We start from the raw sequence: 21,123 nt of genomic DNA, 5'->3' as shown, positions 1-21,123 counted from the left end.
TGGGAATCATTCTTTTGTTTCAGTGATCTGCTTTTTGTTTTTCACCAATATCACAGTATTGTAATTATTAAAATTTTGTAATGTGTTTTGACATTACTAAATGAATTTATTATATTCTTAGCCAAATTTTATGAAAAATTATTTTATAAATTCTTAAATAAAATTTTTAAATTAAATACTTTTAAAATTATCTTGTAATTGGGTTTGCATTAGATTACAGGTTAATTTGTAGAGGAGTAACAACTTTGGAGTATTGTTTTCCCATCCAGGAACATAATATATTTCTAGCCTTTATATTCTCTAGTTTTTTTTCTAATACAGTTTTCTCATTTTGAACTATATCAAACAAATGGAGTGTAACTATAGAAATAGAGTATAATGTATCAAACACCTGTGACCAGCATTAAACTTTACTAGATCTTCACATTATGCCATATAGTACCTTCACATGTATGTTTTATGATCACTTCTTAATAATAAAACTTGAAAGAGATGAGAACTACTGTATGTGTCTCCTATATTTTCTTTTCTCCTGTCCTTCTCTTCTTCCCCGAGGTACTAAGTCTTGAATATGGTTAAGAGACATCTTTTTATCTGACAAATAGGTACAATTTTATATAATATAGGTTGTACTTACTTGCCAGGGTTGTTGTATACTGTGTGGACATTGTTGTGTTTCTGTTGATTTATGGTGAGTATTCATAGATGGATTATACTGTATAGTTGAAACACTGATAGAAAAGCTGATAGGTTGAATTTTTAAGGTGTCTGGAATTCTGTGCTTTCTGCTGGTGATTTTGTTATTGTTTCTTGTTTACTTGTATATATACCTAATAACAAGTTGAATGTAGTCCTTTTTAAATGTTTTAAAATTAAACTGATTTCTTAAACTCCCTGTGTTTCAAGATCAACTACACATTGACCACAGTTCCCTGAGAGGTGGTTGTGTTCAGTTCAGTTGTTAGTGCATGATGTTGATTAGAGGTTACAGAGTGGTAAATGTCCTGCCCCTGTAAATGTACAGTGTATTTGGTTCACAATATGCTGACAATTCTTTTCTTGCATCATATTTGAGAAAACCTTTTAGATCTTCTTATATTTTCATTTATTTTGGTTCCATATTTGAGAATAAAGTATGTGTACATATTTTTAGTTTTTGTCAGCTTTAGATCTTACTTGGCTCTGTTTTAACTTCTCAGGTACTAATGTAAGTGATGAGGATTTTCTTCTGCTGGAGCTTTTACACTGGTTTAAGGAAGAATTTTTTCAATGGGTGAATGACATTTTGTGCAGCAAATGTGGTGGCCAGACTAAGTCTAGAGGTGAATCACTATTCCCCAATGATGATGAGATGAAGTGGGGTGCAAACAGAGTAGAAGATCATTACTGCAGTGCATGCCAGTTCAGCAATCGATTCCCAAGGTGGGTGTCCATGGGACAGTAAAGTTAGATTTCATAATTCCTTAATGGAATGGTTAGAAAAGAATTTTTGTTGGATGAACTCTTCAGTTATTAGAAATACATTCCTCTAGGACAGAGGTCAGCAAGCTGTGGCTGACAGGCTAAACCCAGCCCCATCCAATTTTTATAAATAAAGTTTTATTGGAACACATTTATGCTGATTTATGTATTTATGATCTATAGCTCTTTACATTCCAGGGTCAGGGTTGAATACTGGCAGCAGAGGCCATATGGCCCGCAAAGTCTAAAGTAATTACTGCCTTTTTATAGGAAACGTTTGTTTATTCTTGCTCTAAATTGAGTATAGTCTTAGCACTTTTAATGCTATAACTTTTGTATTAATCTTTTAATTATGTAACTTTAACTTTCTGATAACTTAAATAATGATTGATAGCACATAAAAATAACACTAGCAACATTAATAATAATACTGATAAACTGTGACACTAAAGACAGTGCTGTACTTAAAATAATCACCAGATGTTAATATGGAAGGTAGAAGTATATACCATCTTACTATTTTCTTTTTAACAACAGAATTTTGTTTTAATCAGGTGCCTCCCCTGCTCAACCTAACATATCCTCATTACCTAAATTTTAAACTAAAGAAGTTTGAACTTTTCAGTTAACTTTTTTCATCCTTTAATTCACAAGCCTCTTACCAGTATTTTTTTAAATTGACAATACTTACAAATGTTGATTGTATCACTGGTCAGGAAAAGATACCAAGTATTTGAAATCCCTAATTTTTGGAGCTTAGGGACTCAGTTGTGTCCTAACTAGGATCCAGCCGTGTGGAATATACAGAATCTAATATCTACGAATGACATAGAATTAATTCAGGTTATTTCTTCAGTCAGCATACATTTGCACAGGCACTTTGCAAAGATTGGAAGGTAAAAAATAATAATTAAATCTCTTTCCTCATAAACTTTTCTAGGCCGTTAGATATAAACTGATAATGCAGTGTGGAGGGGCACAGGGTAACAAATATATTTACTGTTTTCCTTTCTACTTGTTTGCTTGTTAACTGTTAATTTGTTAAATGTTAACTTGTTTAACTATGTATAGAGTTGGGGTAATGAACACTATTAATTCTAGGCATAGGATGCTCTAATTCTGTGGTTATTACTTCTTCATATAAATTTACATCTTTTTTCAATTACTTAATTACTTAATTTTAAATTCATTTAATTTAGCTAGTTTAAACAACAGCGTCTACTTAAGACAAACTTGTCATTGTTGAGCCAGTTTATTCATGTAATGGCTTCCTTCCACAAGCTCATGGCCAGCATCTCTACTCAGCTAGGGCCCATTTCTTGTTTAGCTTTATCAACCGAAATCCTTCTCAACACAGTATGCAAAGTTTGGTGTTCTCCAATTTTATGATAATTTTATAATTGGAGTACCTTTTTAAAACATTGTTGTAAACATCTTTCAAAAAACAACTTCCAAATTAGCAAGCACCTTTAAGGAGTTAAGAAGGAAAAAAAAAATTCCATCAAAAATATCATTAGAGGGATGCCTAGGTGGCTCATTTGGTTTAAGTGTCTGCCTTTGGCTCAAGTCATGGTCCCAGGGTCCTGGGATCACATCCTGAACTGGGCTCCTTCCTTAGCAGGGAGCCTGCTTCTCCCTCTGCCTGCTGCTCCCCCTGCTTGTGTGCTCGCTCACTTGCTTTCTCTCTTTCTGACAAATAAAGTCTTAAAAAAAAAAAAAATCATTAGACAGAAAAGTAGTATTTTAAGTAGAATTGAGTTCAACTTAGTTTTAAAAATTTTTATTAAGTTCTTTACCTTTTAAATGCATGAGCTAATTATACCACTTATTAGAATAATATCAATGCTTTAAGCAGATTTTCTAGAGAATCTCTGCCTATCCAAATCTAATCTGCCCTTCAAGGCCCAGTTTAAATACAAGCTGTCCTCCCAACCACTCTCACATAACACTCGATCTGAACTAGTGTATGGTTTTGTCACATTCTGCCATGTATTAGTTTTTGTGTTAATTTCTTCTTCCTCTAAGGCCTGTAAACTCCTTGAAGGCTGTACCACTGTTTAATCATTTTCATTAAAGCTTCTATTAACATAATTAACAAAAGTAACAAAAAAGCTTCTGTTAACAATAATCATATATTCTTGGCTCTATAATCACTGTCTAAGAATGTGAAATGAAGCTAATATATTGTATGTCAAATATATTTCAATTAAAAATTTTTAAAAATGTAAAATAAGAAATATTACTGTTTAGCACAGAGGTAATAAAAAATGTTTAAAAATCTTGATTTTGTTAATGAATCAAAGCTTTTTTATGATTATTTTAAAACAGATATAATAACCCTGAGAAACTTTTGGAAACAAGATGTGGACGTTGTGGCGAGTGGGCCAATTGTTTTACACTGTGCTGCCGAGCCTTAGGGTTTGAAGCTCGCTATGTTTGGGATTACACAGGTACAAAACATGGTGTGAGCAGAGCAGTAGGGCTGTGCAGACTTCAAGATTGGGTTTACAGTCTGGGCTCATCATTTTCTGTCTGTTACTTTCTGGCCTTGTCATTTGAGTTTCCATTTGCCTTCTGTAAAATAACAATAATATCAACCTCAAGTTTTTTGTGGGGAATCTCAAGATTTTTGTAGTACACTTACATTTTGCTGGGTGCTTTAAACATGACAATATAAACATTCTTTTATAAACAGTTTACCATGACACTTTAAATAATGCTTTTTCTGTATGAATAATAACAGGTAATATGCTCTAGAAATCTTTGTTTTGATAGCAATTAGTGTAAAAAGTATAGTAATCTTAAATCTTAGTATACAAAAAAAAGTAATAAAAACCATGTGAAATTTTTATTGTCCTCATTTAGAAATGACTCTTCTCATCTACATACTTAAAAGTTGTTTCCCTTGTCAGAATTTTACTTGTGTTTCTATTGTTTTTTAGGATAAAATGAAACCTTCACTTAAGAATTACTGTTCTCTTACAATCAAATATAGAACATCAATAACCAGAGATCCTTTGTTAGACCTCCTGCTGGTTTGGGTCTTACAGGGCAAAAGAGACTGCAGTTTCAAAAGAGTCATTATCTCCTTCATATTAGCAAAGACTGAGCCTGATGTTTTTGATGCCGTTGTTCAATATGTTCACCTTTTTAGAGTTAGAGCTCACATTATTTTTAATTAAGCTTAAAACTGACTGCATTAAAGGACATAGTCCAAAAACATTTTTAAGCATTTCAAAGAGACAAAAAAATTTAAACAAATATGCTAGAGTCTTGTGTGCCACAAAATGCTCAGACCTATTAACTAAAATTTAGACCCTTACAAATTCTTCTGTGATCCTTAAGAGTTTGTGGATAGTTGTTGGGAATCGTTCTGGTTTTATAAACTTAACTTTTCTTTCCTTTCTTTCTGTTGCTCTCTTGTCTCTTGAATAGACCATGTCTGGACAGAAGTCTATTCTCCTTCTCAGCAGCGGTGGCTGCACTGTGACGCCTGTGAAGATGTCTGTGATAAGCCACTCCTTTATGAAATTGGGTGGGGCAAGAAGCTTTCCTATGTCATTGCATTTTCTAAGGATGAGGTAAGGCATAAGTGAAAAAATTATATTCTAAGAATGAAGTATTTCTTTTGGACAGCTTTTGAAGGTATAATTGACATACAAGAACCAGCTTATATTGAAAATAAATAATTTAATAAATTTTGTCATTTGTATACACCCATGAAATTACCTTTATAGTCAAGATAGTGAACTTACTCACTATCCCTGTAAGTTTTCTTATCTCTTTTGTTATCCCTCCTTCTTACCCTTCTCTAGGCAACCCTGCATCTGCTTTCTTTCACTATATATGAATCTGCATTTCCAGAGTTTTATATAAAATGAAATCATACAGTGTGTGTTCTTTTTGGTGAGCGTGGTCTGGTTTCTTTTATTTGGCATAATAATTTTGAGATTCATCCATGTTATTCTTATGTATCAATAATTTATTACTTTGGGGCACCTGGGTGGTTCAGTCAGTTAAACATCTGCTTTTGAGTCAAGTCATAATCTCAGGGTCCTGGGGTCAAGCCCGTGTCCATCTCCCTGCTCAGTGGGGAGCGTGCTTCTCCCCCTCTCACTCCCCTTCGAAGACCTCCCTGACTCATGTTCTTTCTTGCTCACTCCACTCCCTGTCTCTCAAAAAAAATTTTTAAAGTCGTAAAAAAAATTACTGTTTTTATTGCTGAATATTCCATTGTATGCATGCACCATAGTTTGTTTATCCATTCACTTATTGATGGGCATTTGGGTAATTTCCAGTTTTTTACTATTTCAAATAAAGTTGCTGTAAACACTTATGCACAAGTCTTTATAGCACCATATGCTGTCTTTTCTCTTTGATAAATGTCTAGAAGTAGAATGACCGTATCAAATGGTAGGTGTATGTTTAACTTTTTAAGAAACTGCTAAACTTAAAAAAAAAAAAAAAGAAAGAAAAAAAAAAAGAAACTGCTAAACTCTTTTCCAAAGTCATATGCCATTTCATATTCTCACTAGCAGTATGTGAGAGTTCCCAGTTTCTCTATATGCTTGCTAACTTTTATATCCTTAGTATGGTCATCTGGTTTTGTTTTTTTTGTTGTTGTTTTTGTTGTTGTTGTTTTTTAATTTTAGCCTTCTTAATAGATGTGAGGTGGTATCTCATTGTGGTTTTCATTTGCATTTCCCTAATGACATAATACTGAGTATCTTCTTATGTGCTTGTTTGCCATGCACAGTCTTCTTTGCCCATTTTTTAAAAATTGGATTGTTCATTTCCTTATTGTTGAATTTTGAGAATTCTTCATATATTCTGCATACAAGTCATTTTTCAGATAGATGCTTTGCAAAGATTTTCTCCTTGTTATTGGTGTGTCTTTTCATTCTGTCAGTGACTATTGAAGAGACATAATTGATAACGTCCAGTTAATCAGTTTGTTCTTTCAGAGTTTGTGCTTTTTTTCTTTCTTAAATGAGGTATAACAGACATATAGTTGCACGTGTACAACATAATGATTCAGTATTCGTATAGATGGTGAAATGATGGATTGTGCTTTTTGATGTATCTAAGAAATTTTTGCATAGCCCAAACCACAATGATTTTATCCTGTGTTTTCTTTTGAAAGTTTTATATTTTCAGTTTTACATTTGGGTCTGTCATCCATTTTGAGTTAATTTTTTTATATAGTCCACTGTGTGGGTTGAAATTCATTGTTTTCCTTTAGAATAACAAGTTGTCCTAGCATCATTTGTTGAAAAGGTTCTCTTTTTTCCATTAAATTGTCTTTGTACCTCTGTCACAAATTAGTTCTTTAATGTAAATTTAATACAATAAAAATGGAACAAGGTTTTATTTGTTTAATTTTATGAAATCAACTTTGTAAATAAGTTTTAAAAAACTAAATGTTCTGGAAATCTCATTTTATCACAGGCTTTCCTGAAAGTGTACCTCTTAGAAAAATAAATAAAAAGCATATTCTTTTTTTTTAATAGGTTTTAAAATTTAAACAAAGGATAGCATTTTAAAAATCTATTTAAGAATTATATACATTCTAGGTAGTTAGCAAATTAAGGTTGATGGTTGTATTCTTGTTAAATACTGTATTCTGTAATTTGAGGTGGTTGATGTCACTTGGCGATATTCTTGTAAACATGATGAGGTAATCTCCAGAAGAACTGAGGTTAAAGAAGAATTACTTCGAGAAACTATTAATGGACTTAATAAACAGGTATGAGCATTTGGCATTTTTGAGAGGACATTTAAAGTTTTTATAGAATCAGGAATGGCCAGTTTTTAACTCATTGAAACTCGGAGAGTAGCAGCATTATTTTGCAAGCAAAAATATTCTAATATGTTAAATGGTTTTTTGTTCATTGAAAACTTTGAGGTCTTATTTTAAATATCATGGCTTTTTTTTGTATTCAGTTATCATAACATCTCTTTCCAAAGTTTAGTGAAACAAAATTTCAGTGTATGTAATACTAGACATAAAAAGTATGTTTTTATTTTTCAAAGAAATTGTGTCTTGAATATAATTATACACATTTTTCCAAGAATGGAAATTTTTGAAATAAGGCACAGGAAATTGTTAACAGTGACTCTTCTGGAAAAAGGCACTAGAGGCTCAAAAAGGAAGATTCAGTTTTTATTTTATATCCCTTTGGTAGTATTGAAATTTTTTACTATTATACATGTGTGGGGTTTTTTATGATTTAAAAGCCAAACCACTAATTTTGCTTCTGGCAAGCAGTTAGAATAGGGCAGATCCCCTTAACACAGTGATTGAGTTTCGAGGTGAAGTGTCTTTGGGTCTGTTTGGAATTTCACCTTCTAATGTACAGCCCTTGAGCCTCTCACCTTGAAAGGCTTTGAACTCCAGCTTATTTAGTCCGCTGTACTGTGATAATATAAAAATTTGCTGTGTTTTTCAGCACGTAAAATATCATTTCATGGTTGCTTTCTCACCCTCTTTGGCTCAGACCAGTTAATAATTGGCAAATGCCTGGAAGGGAAGGAGGTGGAGTATGTTTAGTTGACCACAATTCATTTCTTTCTTTGGGACCTTAGCTTGTTTAGCTCTGGTTACCTTGGTAGTTTTCTGTTGTATTTAAACAGGTGTTTGTGCTTGTGTGCCTGCATATAATGTTTTGCCCAGCTTTTGTTACCTTTCCTTGGTAGGACAGTTGGTCTGACACAGCTAGTCTGTCATAGCTGGAAGCAGAAGTTGCTACCTCCATTTTAAAATCTAGGACAATAAAGGTCATAAAGAGTTGGCTATGGATGTCAAATTATTTCTTTACACAAAATTTGTAAAGTTATTTTAAGTTTTCCACAGTGTCTTACATTCCAAATAACTACATGTGAACAAAAAGTTGGTTATGTCTTTCAAGATCCCATTAAAATACAAATGTTTTATGTATATTCTTAATTAGAAGTGGACCTCTACATTTCCCTAATCTTAATGACTTCTTTTAAAATATGAATTACAGAGGCAAATATCTCTATCAGAAAACAGAAGAAAAGAACTTCTCCAGAGGATTATTGTGGAGCTTGTTGAATTTATTTCTCCCAAAACCCCTAAACCTGGAGAACTTGGTGGAAGAATATCTGGGTCAGTGGCTTGGAGAGTAGCCCGCGGAGAAATGGGTCTAGAGGTATTTAATTCTAATCTTCCTATTGCTTCCAGTACTGTGCTCTTTGCTTATAGAAAAATGCATTGGGCATGACCTTTTTTTTTTTTTTTTAAGATTTTATTTATTCATTTGACAGAGCACAAGCAAGGGGAGCTGCAGGCAGAGGGAGAGGGAGAAGCCGGCTCTCTGCTGAGCAGGAAGCCTAATGCAGGACTCTATCCAGGACCCTGGCTCATGACCTGAGCCAAAGGCAGACGCTTAACTGGCTGAGCCACCCAGGTGCCCCAGGCCACGACCTTCCAATGAACGTTTTAGAGTAATGAAAAACACAAACATTTGAAAGAACCAGTAATTGATTGGCATAGTATATCCACATGCAGTAGTTAGCAAGGCATTTTAAAATAACATTTTTCTATGTTAATTTTCAGTAGAGTGTAACTGTTACTGAGGTACATACAGAAAAATTCACAAATTATAAATGTAGAGCTTACCAGATTTTCATATTGAGCACCCACATAACCACCAACCAGCCTGAGGAATAGACCACCAGAATCCGAGGAATAACCATAAGTTCCCTTCCAGTCACTTCTGCCACCACTAAGAATAATCATTATCGTGGTTTCTAACATCATAGATTAGTTTTGCCTGTTATTGTGCTTTATGTAACTGGAATTGTACCATACATATTTATGTGAATACTATTTTTCTCAACATTATTTTATGAAATTCAAACTTGTTGCTGCGTTTTTGTTTTGTTTTTTTTGTTACTGCTTTTTATGGCACGTTTATTCTCATTGCTCTATAATATTCCATTGTATAAATGTAATTTATCCATGCCACCTTTGGTGGATATTTGGGCTGTTTCTGGGTTTTGACTGTTAAAAATCGTACTGCTGTAGACAATTTATACACATTTTAGGTGAATGTATTTATCTTTTTGAGTTAGGTATATACCTAGGAGTGGAATTGCTAGGTGATGGAGTAGGAGCTAGGAGTGTGTTCAGCCTTGGTGGATACTGCCAAGCAGCTTTCCCCAGCGGTTTTGCCAGTTTACACTCTCACCAGCAGTGTATGAGAATTTTCCACATCTTTGCCTGTAGTTGGTATTGTCTTTGTCATTTTAGCAGCCCTGGTAGTATATAGTAGTATTACATTATGATTTTACTTTGCATTTTGGTGATGACTAATAAAGTTGAGTGCCTGTTCTTTAAATTTTGGGTATCCCCTTTGGGAAATGCCTGTTCAAGTTTTTCAAAATAAGATTTTATACGTTTTAGAGAAACTTGTTTACCTCTTTTCATATATGTATGTATATACACACACATACAGTACAGTGAGAAAAATAATAGACTCTGGATAATTCAGTGGATGAAAGTGTTGATTTCTTATATACTTATTATATACATCTCATATTAGCTAGAAATTATCATCTCTGGTGTGATTACTATTGTCAAATTTATATTAAGACATTATGTCTTGATTAACGACCCAAAATTAAATAATGAACAGAGGAAATATGCCTATATTAGAGGCTAGGTGAAAAGCAGTGTGCTCTGTAATGGACATTAAGGAAGTACAGTAGACCTGTCCCTTGCCCTTAGGGAAGTCAAAGTCGATCACTACTGAGTATTTTATATAAATGTCTAAGAAGATATGTAATGAAAAATGCTTTGATGGAAAATAACCCATCACTGTATCATACCAGAATTGCAAATAAATTAGAGTTTTATGTCTACTTTTAAATTCGCCATTGTTGCAGCTCATTTCTCCAATAAAAGAATATGTCCAAGATGGGTGAATTATCCCCAGTAAACTTTATGTTTGCTTTTTAATTTATTTCATCATCTTTAGGAGGCAGTTGAAAGTGTTGGTTCAGCCACAGAATTACAAGATCTAAATTCAACAGATAATTCAAATCACTGCTGATGCAGTGCAAGTTACAAGTTTAAATCTAAATGAAGCCAGTTTAAAAGAGCTAATTTAATTCACAGCTGTGTTCAGTTTAAATAAAACATTGATATTAGGTCTTCATTCTTTTTTCTTTTTATGGACGGATATGCTTCCTCTTGTATAGCATGTAAGTTGATTAAACTTTAAAAATATGAATTGGGTCATATGCCCAGATTGCCTTCCCTTTTGAAATTTCTTTTTAAATTTCCCAGTTACTGGAGACCATTACAGACATGGATTTAAAAATCATTTTCCTCTTTAGAAGTAGATGTTTATTTTAAAAGTAAATTGAAAGGCAGCTATGCTCACCACTATACCACCAACACTTTTTAAAAGTAAATTGAATACTGAAAAATGTTAGTCTTAAAAAATGATGAAACTGTACCTTGAAATCATTTGGAAAAAGAAGGAAATGGTGATATTATTTCCGGAGAGAAAAGTTTTATCTTAATCTTAGATTTAAAAGATTTTATGAAGGGTACCTGGCTGGCTGTGTCAGTTGAGCATCCAACTCTTGATTTCTGTTCAGGCCATGAACTCAGGGTTGTGAGATCAAGTCCCACATCAGGCTCTGCCTCAGTGCAGAGTGTGTTTGTTCCTCTCCCTCTGCTCCTCCCGCCACCTACTTGTTCTCTCTAATAAAAAAATAAAATATTTTAAAAAATAGAAGATTTTGCGAAATATTAACGTTATTCTTACTCCAGATTTTTCAGTTGCGTATATGATTAGGTTCAGTTGCATAAATATCTATCTTTTCCCTTTGGTAATTAGTTATCCTTTTTAATGAGTAGATAATGCTACTTTTAAATTTTATTTCCATTTGGTTTATGTCAGAACCCTAAAATACGTTTATTAAGATTTTATTTACCTATCTGACAGAAAGATAGAGAGCACAAGTAGGCAGAGTGGCAGGCAGAGGGAGAGGGAGAAGCAGGCTCTCCACCAAGAAGGGAGCCCGATGTGGGACTCGATCCCACATTGGGATCATGACCTGAGCCGAAGGCAGCCGTCCAACTGACTGAGCCACCCAGGTGCCCCAGTACCCTAAAACATGTTTGATAAAGAGGAAGAGAACTGGGAAGTTTTGTTACATGCTTGGTCATTCATGATTATAAATCATTTTCTAAAAATAAGCTGCTTTTTTTCTTTACCTGTTTGACAGTAATATTCACAGTTTCCACCAGGGAATTATCTTTTTCATACATTTAATGTTACTATTTTAATAATGCTGATAGTGATGTATACACACACACACTTTTTTGTTTCTAAGATGTTTTATATTCTGCTTATTGATTCTTGTACATTTAAAGTTTTCTTACTGTTTAATACCTAGTACCCAATGTTGCTTTAAGTTGAGGCCAGAATGATGAGAAAGAACCAGGTATATGGAGAGTAGAAAGAACAGTATGTGTCAGGGACCTGACCTGGAAGTACCTGGATGGACCTTTTTGAGGAGCTAATGGGAGAGTAACTTGAGATTGATTGGAGAAGTAGGTAGGGAATAGATCATTTAGAGTCCTAGTATAAAGGTTTGGAGTTTAAGTACAGTAGAAGTTGTTGGAGTGAGTTAAGCAAGAAGGTGACATATCCTTATTTAGCCCAATTTCTAGAAAATCACTTTCATTACTATGTGGAGTCTTCCATTATTTTGAAAAGTAATTCTGCTTTCTTTTTTTAAGAGAAAAGAAACCCTGTTCATTCCCTCTGAAAATGAGAAGATTTCGAAACAACTCCACCTTTGTTATAATATTGTGAAAGATTGTTATGTCCGAGTTTCAAATAATAATCAAACCATTTCCGGATGGGAGAATGGTGTGTGGAAAATGGAATCCATATTCAGAAAAGTTGAAACAGACTGGAACATGGTAATTTCATGCATGAGACTATTTAAAAACTTAGTCATTGTTTAAACAAATGTAGATTGTTTCAGTTGTATGTAAAGTGAAAACTGATCTATCAAAATTTTAATAATACTCAAACCTGTAAAAGAAAATCCTCCCAACGTTTAATCAAAAGTCCCTAAGAAATTTGTGCATTTGTGTCAAGGAAGCATCCATTTTCATTAAAGAGGCTGAAATTAATTCATTCATGGGGAAAAATAAATGTATGGCCAACTCATGACTAATTTTTACATGAATGTATAAAATATAGTGTTATTTAATTCCTTGATAGGTACTTTGTGATTACCTACTAAAGCAGGCTACTGGGGACTCTAACATTTAATCTGAAGTCCCAAGAGTTAACCATTTAACACACTTATTTCATAAGAATGCGGATGATTGAACAGCAATATTGGTTATTTCTTCTCCATGCCCTAAAGAATTAAGGTAATAGGTGCTAGGACTAGTAGTTTACTTATATCAACCTGCATTGTCATCACTGGCTATCCGTTACAAGTAGAAGCTTTGCCTTTAAACTGCCCTCCCCTTAGATACACACCAAAAATGAACACAAAATTATGCACTTGACCTCAGTACATCGAACCATATTATTGATGGATTTTCATAGGAGTTCATCAACTTATAGGGAGCTTTTAAAGTTGACTTCCCAAGATTTTTGAGTAGGAAGGGAAGTTTCTCATTTGTAAGACACATTGGCTAGATTTAAAAAGTGAGTCAAGGGTTAACAGCTGCTAGTGTTTATGCTTATCACTGTTCTAGGCATTAAATACAGAAGACATACAGAGATAGGATCCCTGCCTTTTTTTCCAGTCATGTTTTTGTTCTAAAATTTACCTTGGTGCTTATATTGGTGATCTTTTTGTATTAAACTAAGAATAATTTACAACATTATTAAAATTGTAGGTTTAGGAATTTTCTTCTTGATTTGAAGAACATAAAAAATAGAAGAAGATCAAATTGAAAATTTTAAGATGTCTATATCTGTAATTGACAATATAGTTGATGAGAGAGGATGAACTTCTCTGGAAGACTATCCTTAGCCCAAAGATTGTTTTGAACAGAAAGGATAGGATAGACATGTTATGTATCCAAGGACTAAGCTACCCTTCTGAAACTAATGAAAGAGTTTGCCTTTCTCCCTCACCAGCAGTGTTAATGGAGAAAGTTATTTTTTTTTTTTTTTTTTTTTTTTTTTAGTTATTTATTGGACAGACAGAGATCACAAGTAGGCAGAGAGACAGGCAGAGAGAGAGAGAGGAGGAAACAGGCTCCCTGCTGAGCAGAGAGCCCCATGTGGGGCTCGATCCCAGGACCCTGGGATCACGACCTGAGCCGAAGGCAGAGGCCTTAACCCACTGAGCCACCCAGGCGCCCCAATGGAGAAAGTTAATGGAGAAAATAATGACTTTCTGTAGAAGATTTGGTGTGATGAGAAACAGGTCGATTCTATGTAATATTTCTTCTCTTATTCATTTGTTAATCAGCAAACATTTATTGAATGCCTGTTAATATCAGGCATTGTCTCAGCTACATGGATAAAAAGATAAAGATACAGTGTCTGCCCTCACAGTCTAACAGGGGAAGCCGAAGCATAAACAGCCATCTTACCCATGATGCAGAGTGCTATATAAGGATATCAACACATTGCTATGGAAACACCGAGGAGGGAGTAATTAGCTCTGGCTGTGGGAGTTGGGGAAAGCTCCACAGAGCAAGTGACATTTGAGCTGGACACTGAAGGATGAGTAGGTGTTCATGAAGCAAGGGAACAGCAGGGGAAAGGCATGGAGTACATGGCATGTTTTGGAGTTCTCTAAATAGACCATTGTAGCCCGAGGGTGTATTTATAAGTAAGATTTAAATAATGTAAATGAGATGCGGAGGCCATTAAATAAAAAACAGACTCCCACTCAATTAAAGCTTATGCCTTGATGTACCTGTACAGAGGACATCACTTTTAAAACTTGAGTGAATCTGTTTCGAGTTATAGTATGATGAAAATATGAGAATCTTCATTACACTTACAGAGTCTAATAACTTAGAAGTAATATATTGCCATTGAAACATTGAATTTTCTACCTAAGTCAGTATTTTTAGTTTTGTATTAACATGTTCCCAATTAGAGATTCTCTAGCTCCACTAAATAGAAGAAGCCTATTTCCCACCACACCTTTCCTCAGTAACCTCCAGCGTGGAATCCTGACAGATAATCATGCAGCCTGCCCTCAGATGTTTAGAACAGATTCTTACTGTCTCAGAGTTAGCCTCCCAGGAACGTGGAGACTTACTAAGTGTTACTATTTGGCAGATACACAGTTCAGTGATGTCTAATTTGGAAGGAGTATAAAAAGCTGAATCAAAAAGACCACTATATCTTTTAGGAGGCAAATGATGACACCTTGATAAAAGTGTTAATAGCTTCCTAATTAGTCTTCCTGGATCTCACAGTTGTTTTCCATGCTGTTAAGCCAGAAAAGCGATTTCCAAACCCCATTCATTACTGAGTGCTCATACAGTAAGAAAGAGCTCAAGTCTCTTCTGTGTCTGGCCTCTGCTTTCTTCTCTGGCCTTGCCTTGCACCCTGCTACTCCCTTGCTCTACGTTGCAGTTGGACTGCCCTTCTGCCTTCTGCACAGAGCCCCTTTTACTTTCCTTTGTGTTAGATTCACCTGTTCCTTTGTTTGGAACTGAGTGTAAGCCTCACTCCCTCTAGTCCCAGCTAACTGGATCCATTTCCCCCTTTATTTATTCACTGTTCATGTACCTCTCCTTCATGACATTTATTTAACAAATTTGTGTAAGAGTAGATTATTTGTCTCTGTCCTACCAGAATTGTAAACATTCTCAAAGAAAAGGCTTTGTCTTTTTCTACTCACTTGTACTTTCAGTATGCATATATCTAGCATAGTGCCTGATAAATGTTTAGTAAAGATTACTGAATGTAAGAAAAATGTTTGAATGCATATGGCATAAATTCTACACCACCCTCAGACTGTGTAAGACTGTGTAGACTGTCAAAGATGCTCTGTCTTCATTCAGACGATCCCTTGGCATGTTCTTAAGTACTTTGCATTTTTGCAAAGTATCATCTTTGTCACTAGAGTCACTTTAGCACTTTTTGGTGCATGGCATTATGTCAAGAGTTGATTCATTTAGTCATTCAGTAAACGTGCATTGTCAGACATTGTGTTTGGCACTTAGATTGTAATGGTAAATTAGGAGTCAGGCCTCAAGGTGAGCATAGACTAGTGAAGGAGAAAGACATGTGGGCCAGTTGTTTAGATTAGTGAGATAAGTCCTAGAAGAATATGGGTTTGTTTGTGATTCTAAGGGAAAGAAGACAGAAGGAAGAGCCGCTGTGCCTTCTTGAGTCAGAGATGATGACCTTGCAGAGGAAGTAATACCTGACTGAGTAGGCTTTTGGAGAATGAGGCAAAGGGAGAGTTTCTCAGTGTAGAGACAGGATATAGAAGAAGGGAACAGGAGATGTAGCATGTGCAAAAGCACTGGGGTGAGAAACACCTGGTATATTCAGGGAAGAGTAAGTTGTAGGGAATATGGGGGAGAAGAATGGGAAGTGAGACTAGAGAGGTGAACAATGGTCAGGTCCCAAAGACTTTGATTACCTTGCAGTTATGTAACAGGAGGAAACCATGAAAGATTTCAGGCAAGAGAAGGACATGCTCACACTAATGATCCAGAGATAATTACAGAGGCTGCAGATAGAAAAAATAAGCATAGTACAGAAAGTTGTAAATACAGTGGGGACAGTGAGTAATGTTTGATTGCAGTGATAAAATGGAATAACCAAAAATAAGAATCATGAGCAATACCAGTTTACCAGCATTAAATTAAAATCAATTGAAATGCAACTTGTTTCATTAGATATGTGTAGGAATATGTGCAGAGTGTCTGCTGCACAGTAAACTTAATTAAGCTAATTTTTTTTTAACTAGAGTTAATCTTAACAGGCTAAGCAGAAAAATCATTTTAAGAGCAGAGCAAAGAACAACTTCAACAGTGCAGTACAAACCAAACCTCCAGAAAACTATAGCAGTGGACAGAAGAGCCTGGCATATAGTGATCAGAAAATCTTTAAGTGAGGATCTTCTGTAGACTGTGAAAAACGTAGAGCATAAAGAAGCTCACATGCAAATTGTTCTCAGTTTTGAAAATAGTGGTCACAGCCATAACCCAAAGGATAAGTTTCTGTTGTGTCCCTTGTTAATGGCATAGCTGAGACCTTAAGCTGTACACAAACTGGTCTTATTCTTACCCACAAGTTGTGATCTGCCTGTACTGTATGCCTTACACTTGGGAAAAAAGGGGCAAGGATGGGTCACTAGAGGGAGGGGGTGGCGTATTGTATAGATTGCAGGTCTGTAGGGGTAAAGTCCATGACTTCTGATTTTACTCTTCCTGCTGCTGAAGTAAGGTAGCTCTTGGTAGTCCCCGGAACTGAAAGACCAAGCATGTAGAGCTGCACACGGTAAATGATACCAATGAATTAAAAAGCTGACAGGCAAAAATTTGTCTAAGAACTCAAGAAAGTGAGGAACATCTAATAGTAAAAAATAAAAAAATTTTTTTTTTCTCTAGACCAAACAATTGAATATTTAAAAGCTTATAAAATATTTTTTCTCCTAAATAAATTACAATTAACGGTTCTATTGCTATTACACATAGAAAGGACTACAATTGGTGTTTATAAAAATCTTACTGTTTGGATACATTTCAGTTATCAAACTGAGTATACATGTTCTTGATAACTTCCACCTCTAAAAACGCTGGATTAAAATTAGTTGGTTAAAATGGTACAGATGGAGTATATTGTAAGAAAAAGCTGACATGAATTTTCAGTATCAATAGAGTCTGTTTTATTTCCATATACTGTTTCTTTAGCCTGAGAGACCTTTTATTTGCTCACAATGTGTTTGAATGTTTATTTAAGCATTTAAGAATTCTGTGATGAATTCTATCCTATCCTTTAGTTTTTTAGAGTCTTAAAAGCTGATGCCTTTATGACTGAAAAATATATGTTTTAGAATAAACAATTCTCTCAGACATGTTCAACAGCTATTATAAACCTTGTTATGACAGTTAAAACCACAGTTGTGGCCTAGACCCATGTGGTATAACTAAGACAATTCTGAGGGTAAGCTAGGAGTTTGAAATTAATCTGACTTGAATCTGTCGTATTTTATACCCCCACTTTTGGGGGGGGAGGGGATCATTTGAAACTACTGAGCTCTTAAAAAAGACACAAGACATAAAAAAACATACTGAGACATAAATCTAAGTGTATTTGTCTTAAGATTTCTTTCCCCCAGTCTTTTAGTTTTTTCCAACCACCTTTCTTCCAATAACCCTACTGTTTGGCTCATCTTTTACAGTTAATCCCCTTTACTAGCCACACCTTTGAAGTAGTAATTATAGGTAATCCATAGATGGCCAGTAGTTTAGAATAGATGGAACCAGTGGCTCCCAGGGAGCACTGGTCCATAGCCCCAGGTTCTCCTCACAGACAGGTGGAGGAGGAGCACTGCAGTAGGAATACATGGACATAGAGGAGGTTATAGTGAGGTTATCCTGAACTTGAGTAGAGCAGTCGACACTTCCATACATCTAGGTGTGCCATCCCGTACATCTAGTCTTAAGAGTTTAAATCATTTTCCTTGGGGAGTGATTGTTTTTAATTGTTGATAACCTCCACCTCACTGATTCTAAAAACTTTCCAGTTAAATTAGCTGACATATTTAACCTGGAAGAAAAACTATAGGTTGTGAAGTAGAATATCAGTAGAATACTAGCAGCGATTGATTTTTTTTTTTACTTGATGACTAAAAACAGGTAGTAGGACATTTCCATGGCAGATATGTCATATGGTACTTGTGTTTGTCCCGAGAAGTAAGTTAGAGGTTTCGAAAAGAATAGGTTTTGTATGCAGACTTTTATACTTAAATACTATTTATTAAACCCATATGAATCTGGATCCTGTGCCCCCAGAAAATGTGTGATCTGGTTAAGATCATACTAAGTTCGTCTGATATAAGTTACATTTGGGTGGAGAATTATTGGCCGTTCACAGTGGGGTGAAATTCTGTGAAGGACTGAAAGCTAAGAGTTTGGATTTAATGCTCGAGCCAGTTACTTACTGTACATTCTAAACTATGCAAATGGTAGGAAGGAAATGGACTTTTAAAAACATTAATTAGGCAGTTGGAGAGAGATGAGCATTAAGTCATGACTATAGTGGTAAGTATGGTATAAATGAGGACAGTGTTTTTTTTGAGACTTACTTCAAAGAAATGCATGAGTTACTGTGTGAATTTGAGCATGAGGGATAAGTGAATAAAGAGTCAGATTCTTAGGGGTTTCAGCCTGGGTGAATGCAGTTACCTGTGAAAGACCAAGGTTGTGATGTCAGTGTTCACGTCCACATTTTCTAGAATGTGGATGAAACTATGAGAGAAGATGAGCTGGATGCAGACAGTAAACTTGGATGCCTTAAACAGTATACATTTAAAGTAATAAGGGTCTCTGATAGTGAAGGAATGGGAGCATACTTTGTAGAGAGGCAGCATGAATACTACATTTTAAACCATTACTTAAGAATGACTCAGTTGCTTACTTGACTTGAATAGCCCATCCCGCTTTGGGAAAGCTTATCTGAAAATCCAGACTTAGAAAAGAAGATAAAGAATAATTGCATTTAAAAGGATTCTTCATTTTCAGCAGGACTCATCATCAAGTTCATATCAAATAGCTGGACTTAACTAATTTAAAAGAAAATAAGATTTACTAAAATTTGGTTAACATCTACCCCTTAGGGCTATACTTATCGGGGCACCTGTATCCAAGTATCTTTCTTCCAGAGCAAAATACACTATAGGGAAAATTGCTGATAAAATGCAAAATGTTAACAGTGAAAATCTCCTCAGTGGGGAAGAAATTAGGTTTTTAATAATCAATGACAGTAGGGCTGACTATATGTGTTTTCTACACTATTTTATTCTTTATGACAATTCTTTGTTCTCCTCCTCCTTTGTAGGTGTATTTAGCCCGAAGGGAAGGATCATCTTATGCTTATATTTCTTGGAAGTTGGAGTGTGGGTCAGTTGGCCTAAAAGTAGATAGCATTTCCATTAGAACAAGTAGTCAGACCTTTCAGACTGGAACAATACAGTGGAAATTGCGATCTGAAGCAGCCCAAGTAGAACTGTCAGGCGGTAAGCATTTGAATAGAGAATTAATGATGATGAGTATATTTAACACTCTGAAGAATAATGGTACTTATTTGAGCTTTTCATACCCAAGAGTCATTCATATAACTGCAGAAAAAAAAATTAAAATTAAAACCTGTATAACCTCATTCTAATAGAACTGTTTATGTTTTTATTGTGAAACACAAATAGATGAAGAAAAGTCGTTTCTTTGTTTCAAAAGACATATTTCCTCCATAAGGAATAATTTGTATTTATTTTTTTAAGGGTTGATTTTACCTACAAGTTAGGTATAAAATACGAATTCCAAAACTATCTCTTTAAATTCTTTAAGTTACTAAAGCGAAGTGTTAATTATTTTTTTTCCTCCAACAGACAAAACTCTTCGCTCCTATCATGATTTTTCTGGTGCCACTGAAGTTATTTTGGAAGCAGAATTAAGCAGAGGAGATGGTGTTGTTGCTTGGCAACATACCCAGCTGTTTAGACAAAGCTTAAATGACCATGAAGAAAATTGTTTGGAGATAATTATAAAATTCAGTGACCTTTGAGAACCTGAACATTATAGAAAAGCTGGCAATAATCAAGGACTTACCATGTTCTAAAGTAGTCTGTTGGTTCAGTGCATGCTTAGTTGGCAATTTACTACCCTCTGCTAGCATATTTCTTTTGCTGGCTATCCATCATGTACCCCTCATGAAAATATATCTTTATATTATGGACCATAATGAAACCTTGAACTAAAAGCTTCCTTCCATATGTGACTGTAATTTGAAGTAAAGTCTTACTGCCTCGATATGAGATTTTAATCTGAAACTGTAAGTATAATTTTAAAAGTAAAATGAAGGTATTCATGATGAAATGCTATTCATGATTATGATATAATCTTAAGCTAATAATAGTAATCTGATGTTTTTTGATCAGCCATTAATTTCTTCATAAGTAATTAGATTTCCCAAGATTTTTAATTTTTAATAAATGTGAAAGTATAGTATCTCATAAGTTATAATGCATGAACATTTTTATGATTGTAAATACATAGGTATTTAAGAAATAAAATGAATTATTTTGCCTTATATCATTTTAGTATTTACTTTGGCTAAATAAGATTCTTTAATAAAGGTATGCTAAATATTGAAGACTGTTGGAATAGACGAATGTTAGGAAAACATTTAACATTGACTGTGTATATTCAGAAATACATTATAAATCCATGTGTGGACATTTCAGAATATGCTTTCCTTTGAGTTTACTTTTGAGTATTTCTATCTACCTCATTGAATAAAGATCTGTTCCTGTCTTTGAAACTATGTAACTAGATTCTGCAGTATATGCTAATCAAGAGTTTTTGGTGTGTCCATATAACCTCCCCAGTTGAATTTAGTGAACATTTAAGTGTTTGTGTGCAAGCATTGTGATAGCACCGAAGGAGGCAAA

At 34.6% G+C, this 21,123-nt stretch overlaps 1 protein-coding gene across 2 annotated transcripts in view; it reads left to right on the top strand.

Annotated features, from left to right (window-relative positions):
* NGLY1 (N-glycanase 1) overlaps positions 1 to 20,762 on the top strand; it is a 54,855-nt gene extending 34,093 nt beyond the window's left edge. The window contains exons 5-12 of one of the 2 annotated variants that reach the window (XM_080798229.1): positions 1,200 to 1,422; positions 3,790 to 3,911; positions 4,897 to 5,042; positions 7,097 to 7,207; positions 8,469 to 8,633; positions 12,242 to 12,427; positions 19,515 to 19,692; positions 20,062 to 20,762. In XM_080798229.1, coding sequence (XP_080654355.1) covers positions 1,200 to 1,422; positions 3,790 to 3,911; positions 4,897 to 5,042; positions 7,097 to 7,207; positions 8,469 to 8,633; positions 12,242 to 12,427; positions 19,515 to 19,692; positions 20,062 to 20,237 — 1,307 coding nt within the window. In that variant the 3' untranslated portion in view covers positions 20,238 to 20,762. The remainder of the gene's footprint in view (positions 1 to 1,199; positions 1,423 to 3,789; positions 3,912 to 4,896; positions 5,043 to 7,096; positions 7,208 to 8,468; positions 8,634 to 12,241; positions 12,428 to 19,514; positions 19,693 to 20,061) is intronic. The other variant, XM_080798230.1, reaches the window with a different exon arrangement.
* Positions 20,763 to 21,123: the final 361 nt, after the last annotated feature.

The sequence above is a fragment of the Martes martes genome (assembly GCF_963455335.1).
Source record: "Martes martes genome assembly, chromosome: 1".
Classification (NCBI taxonomy): domain Eukaryota; kingdom Metazoa; phylum Chordata; class Mammalia; order Carnivora; family Mustelidae; genus Martes; species Martes martes.
The sequence above is the reverse complement of the archived record's forward strand: the minus strand, read 5'-3'. Positions and strand labels throughout refer to the sequence as shown.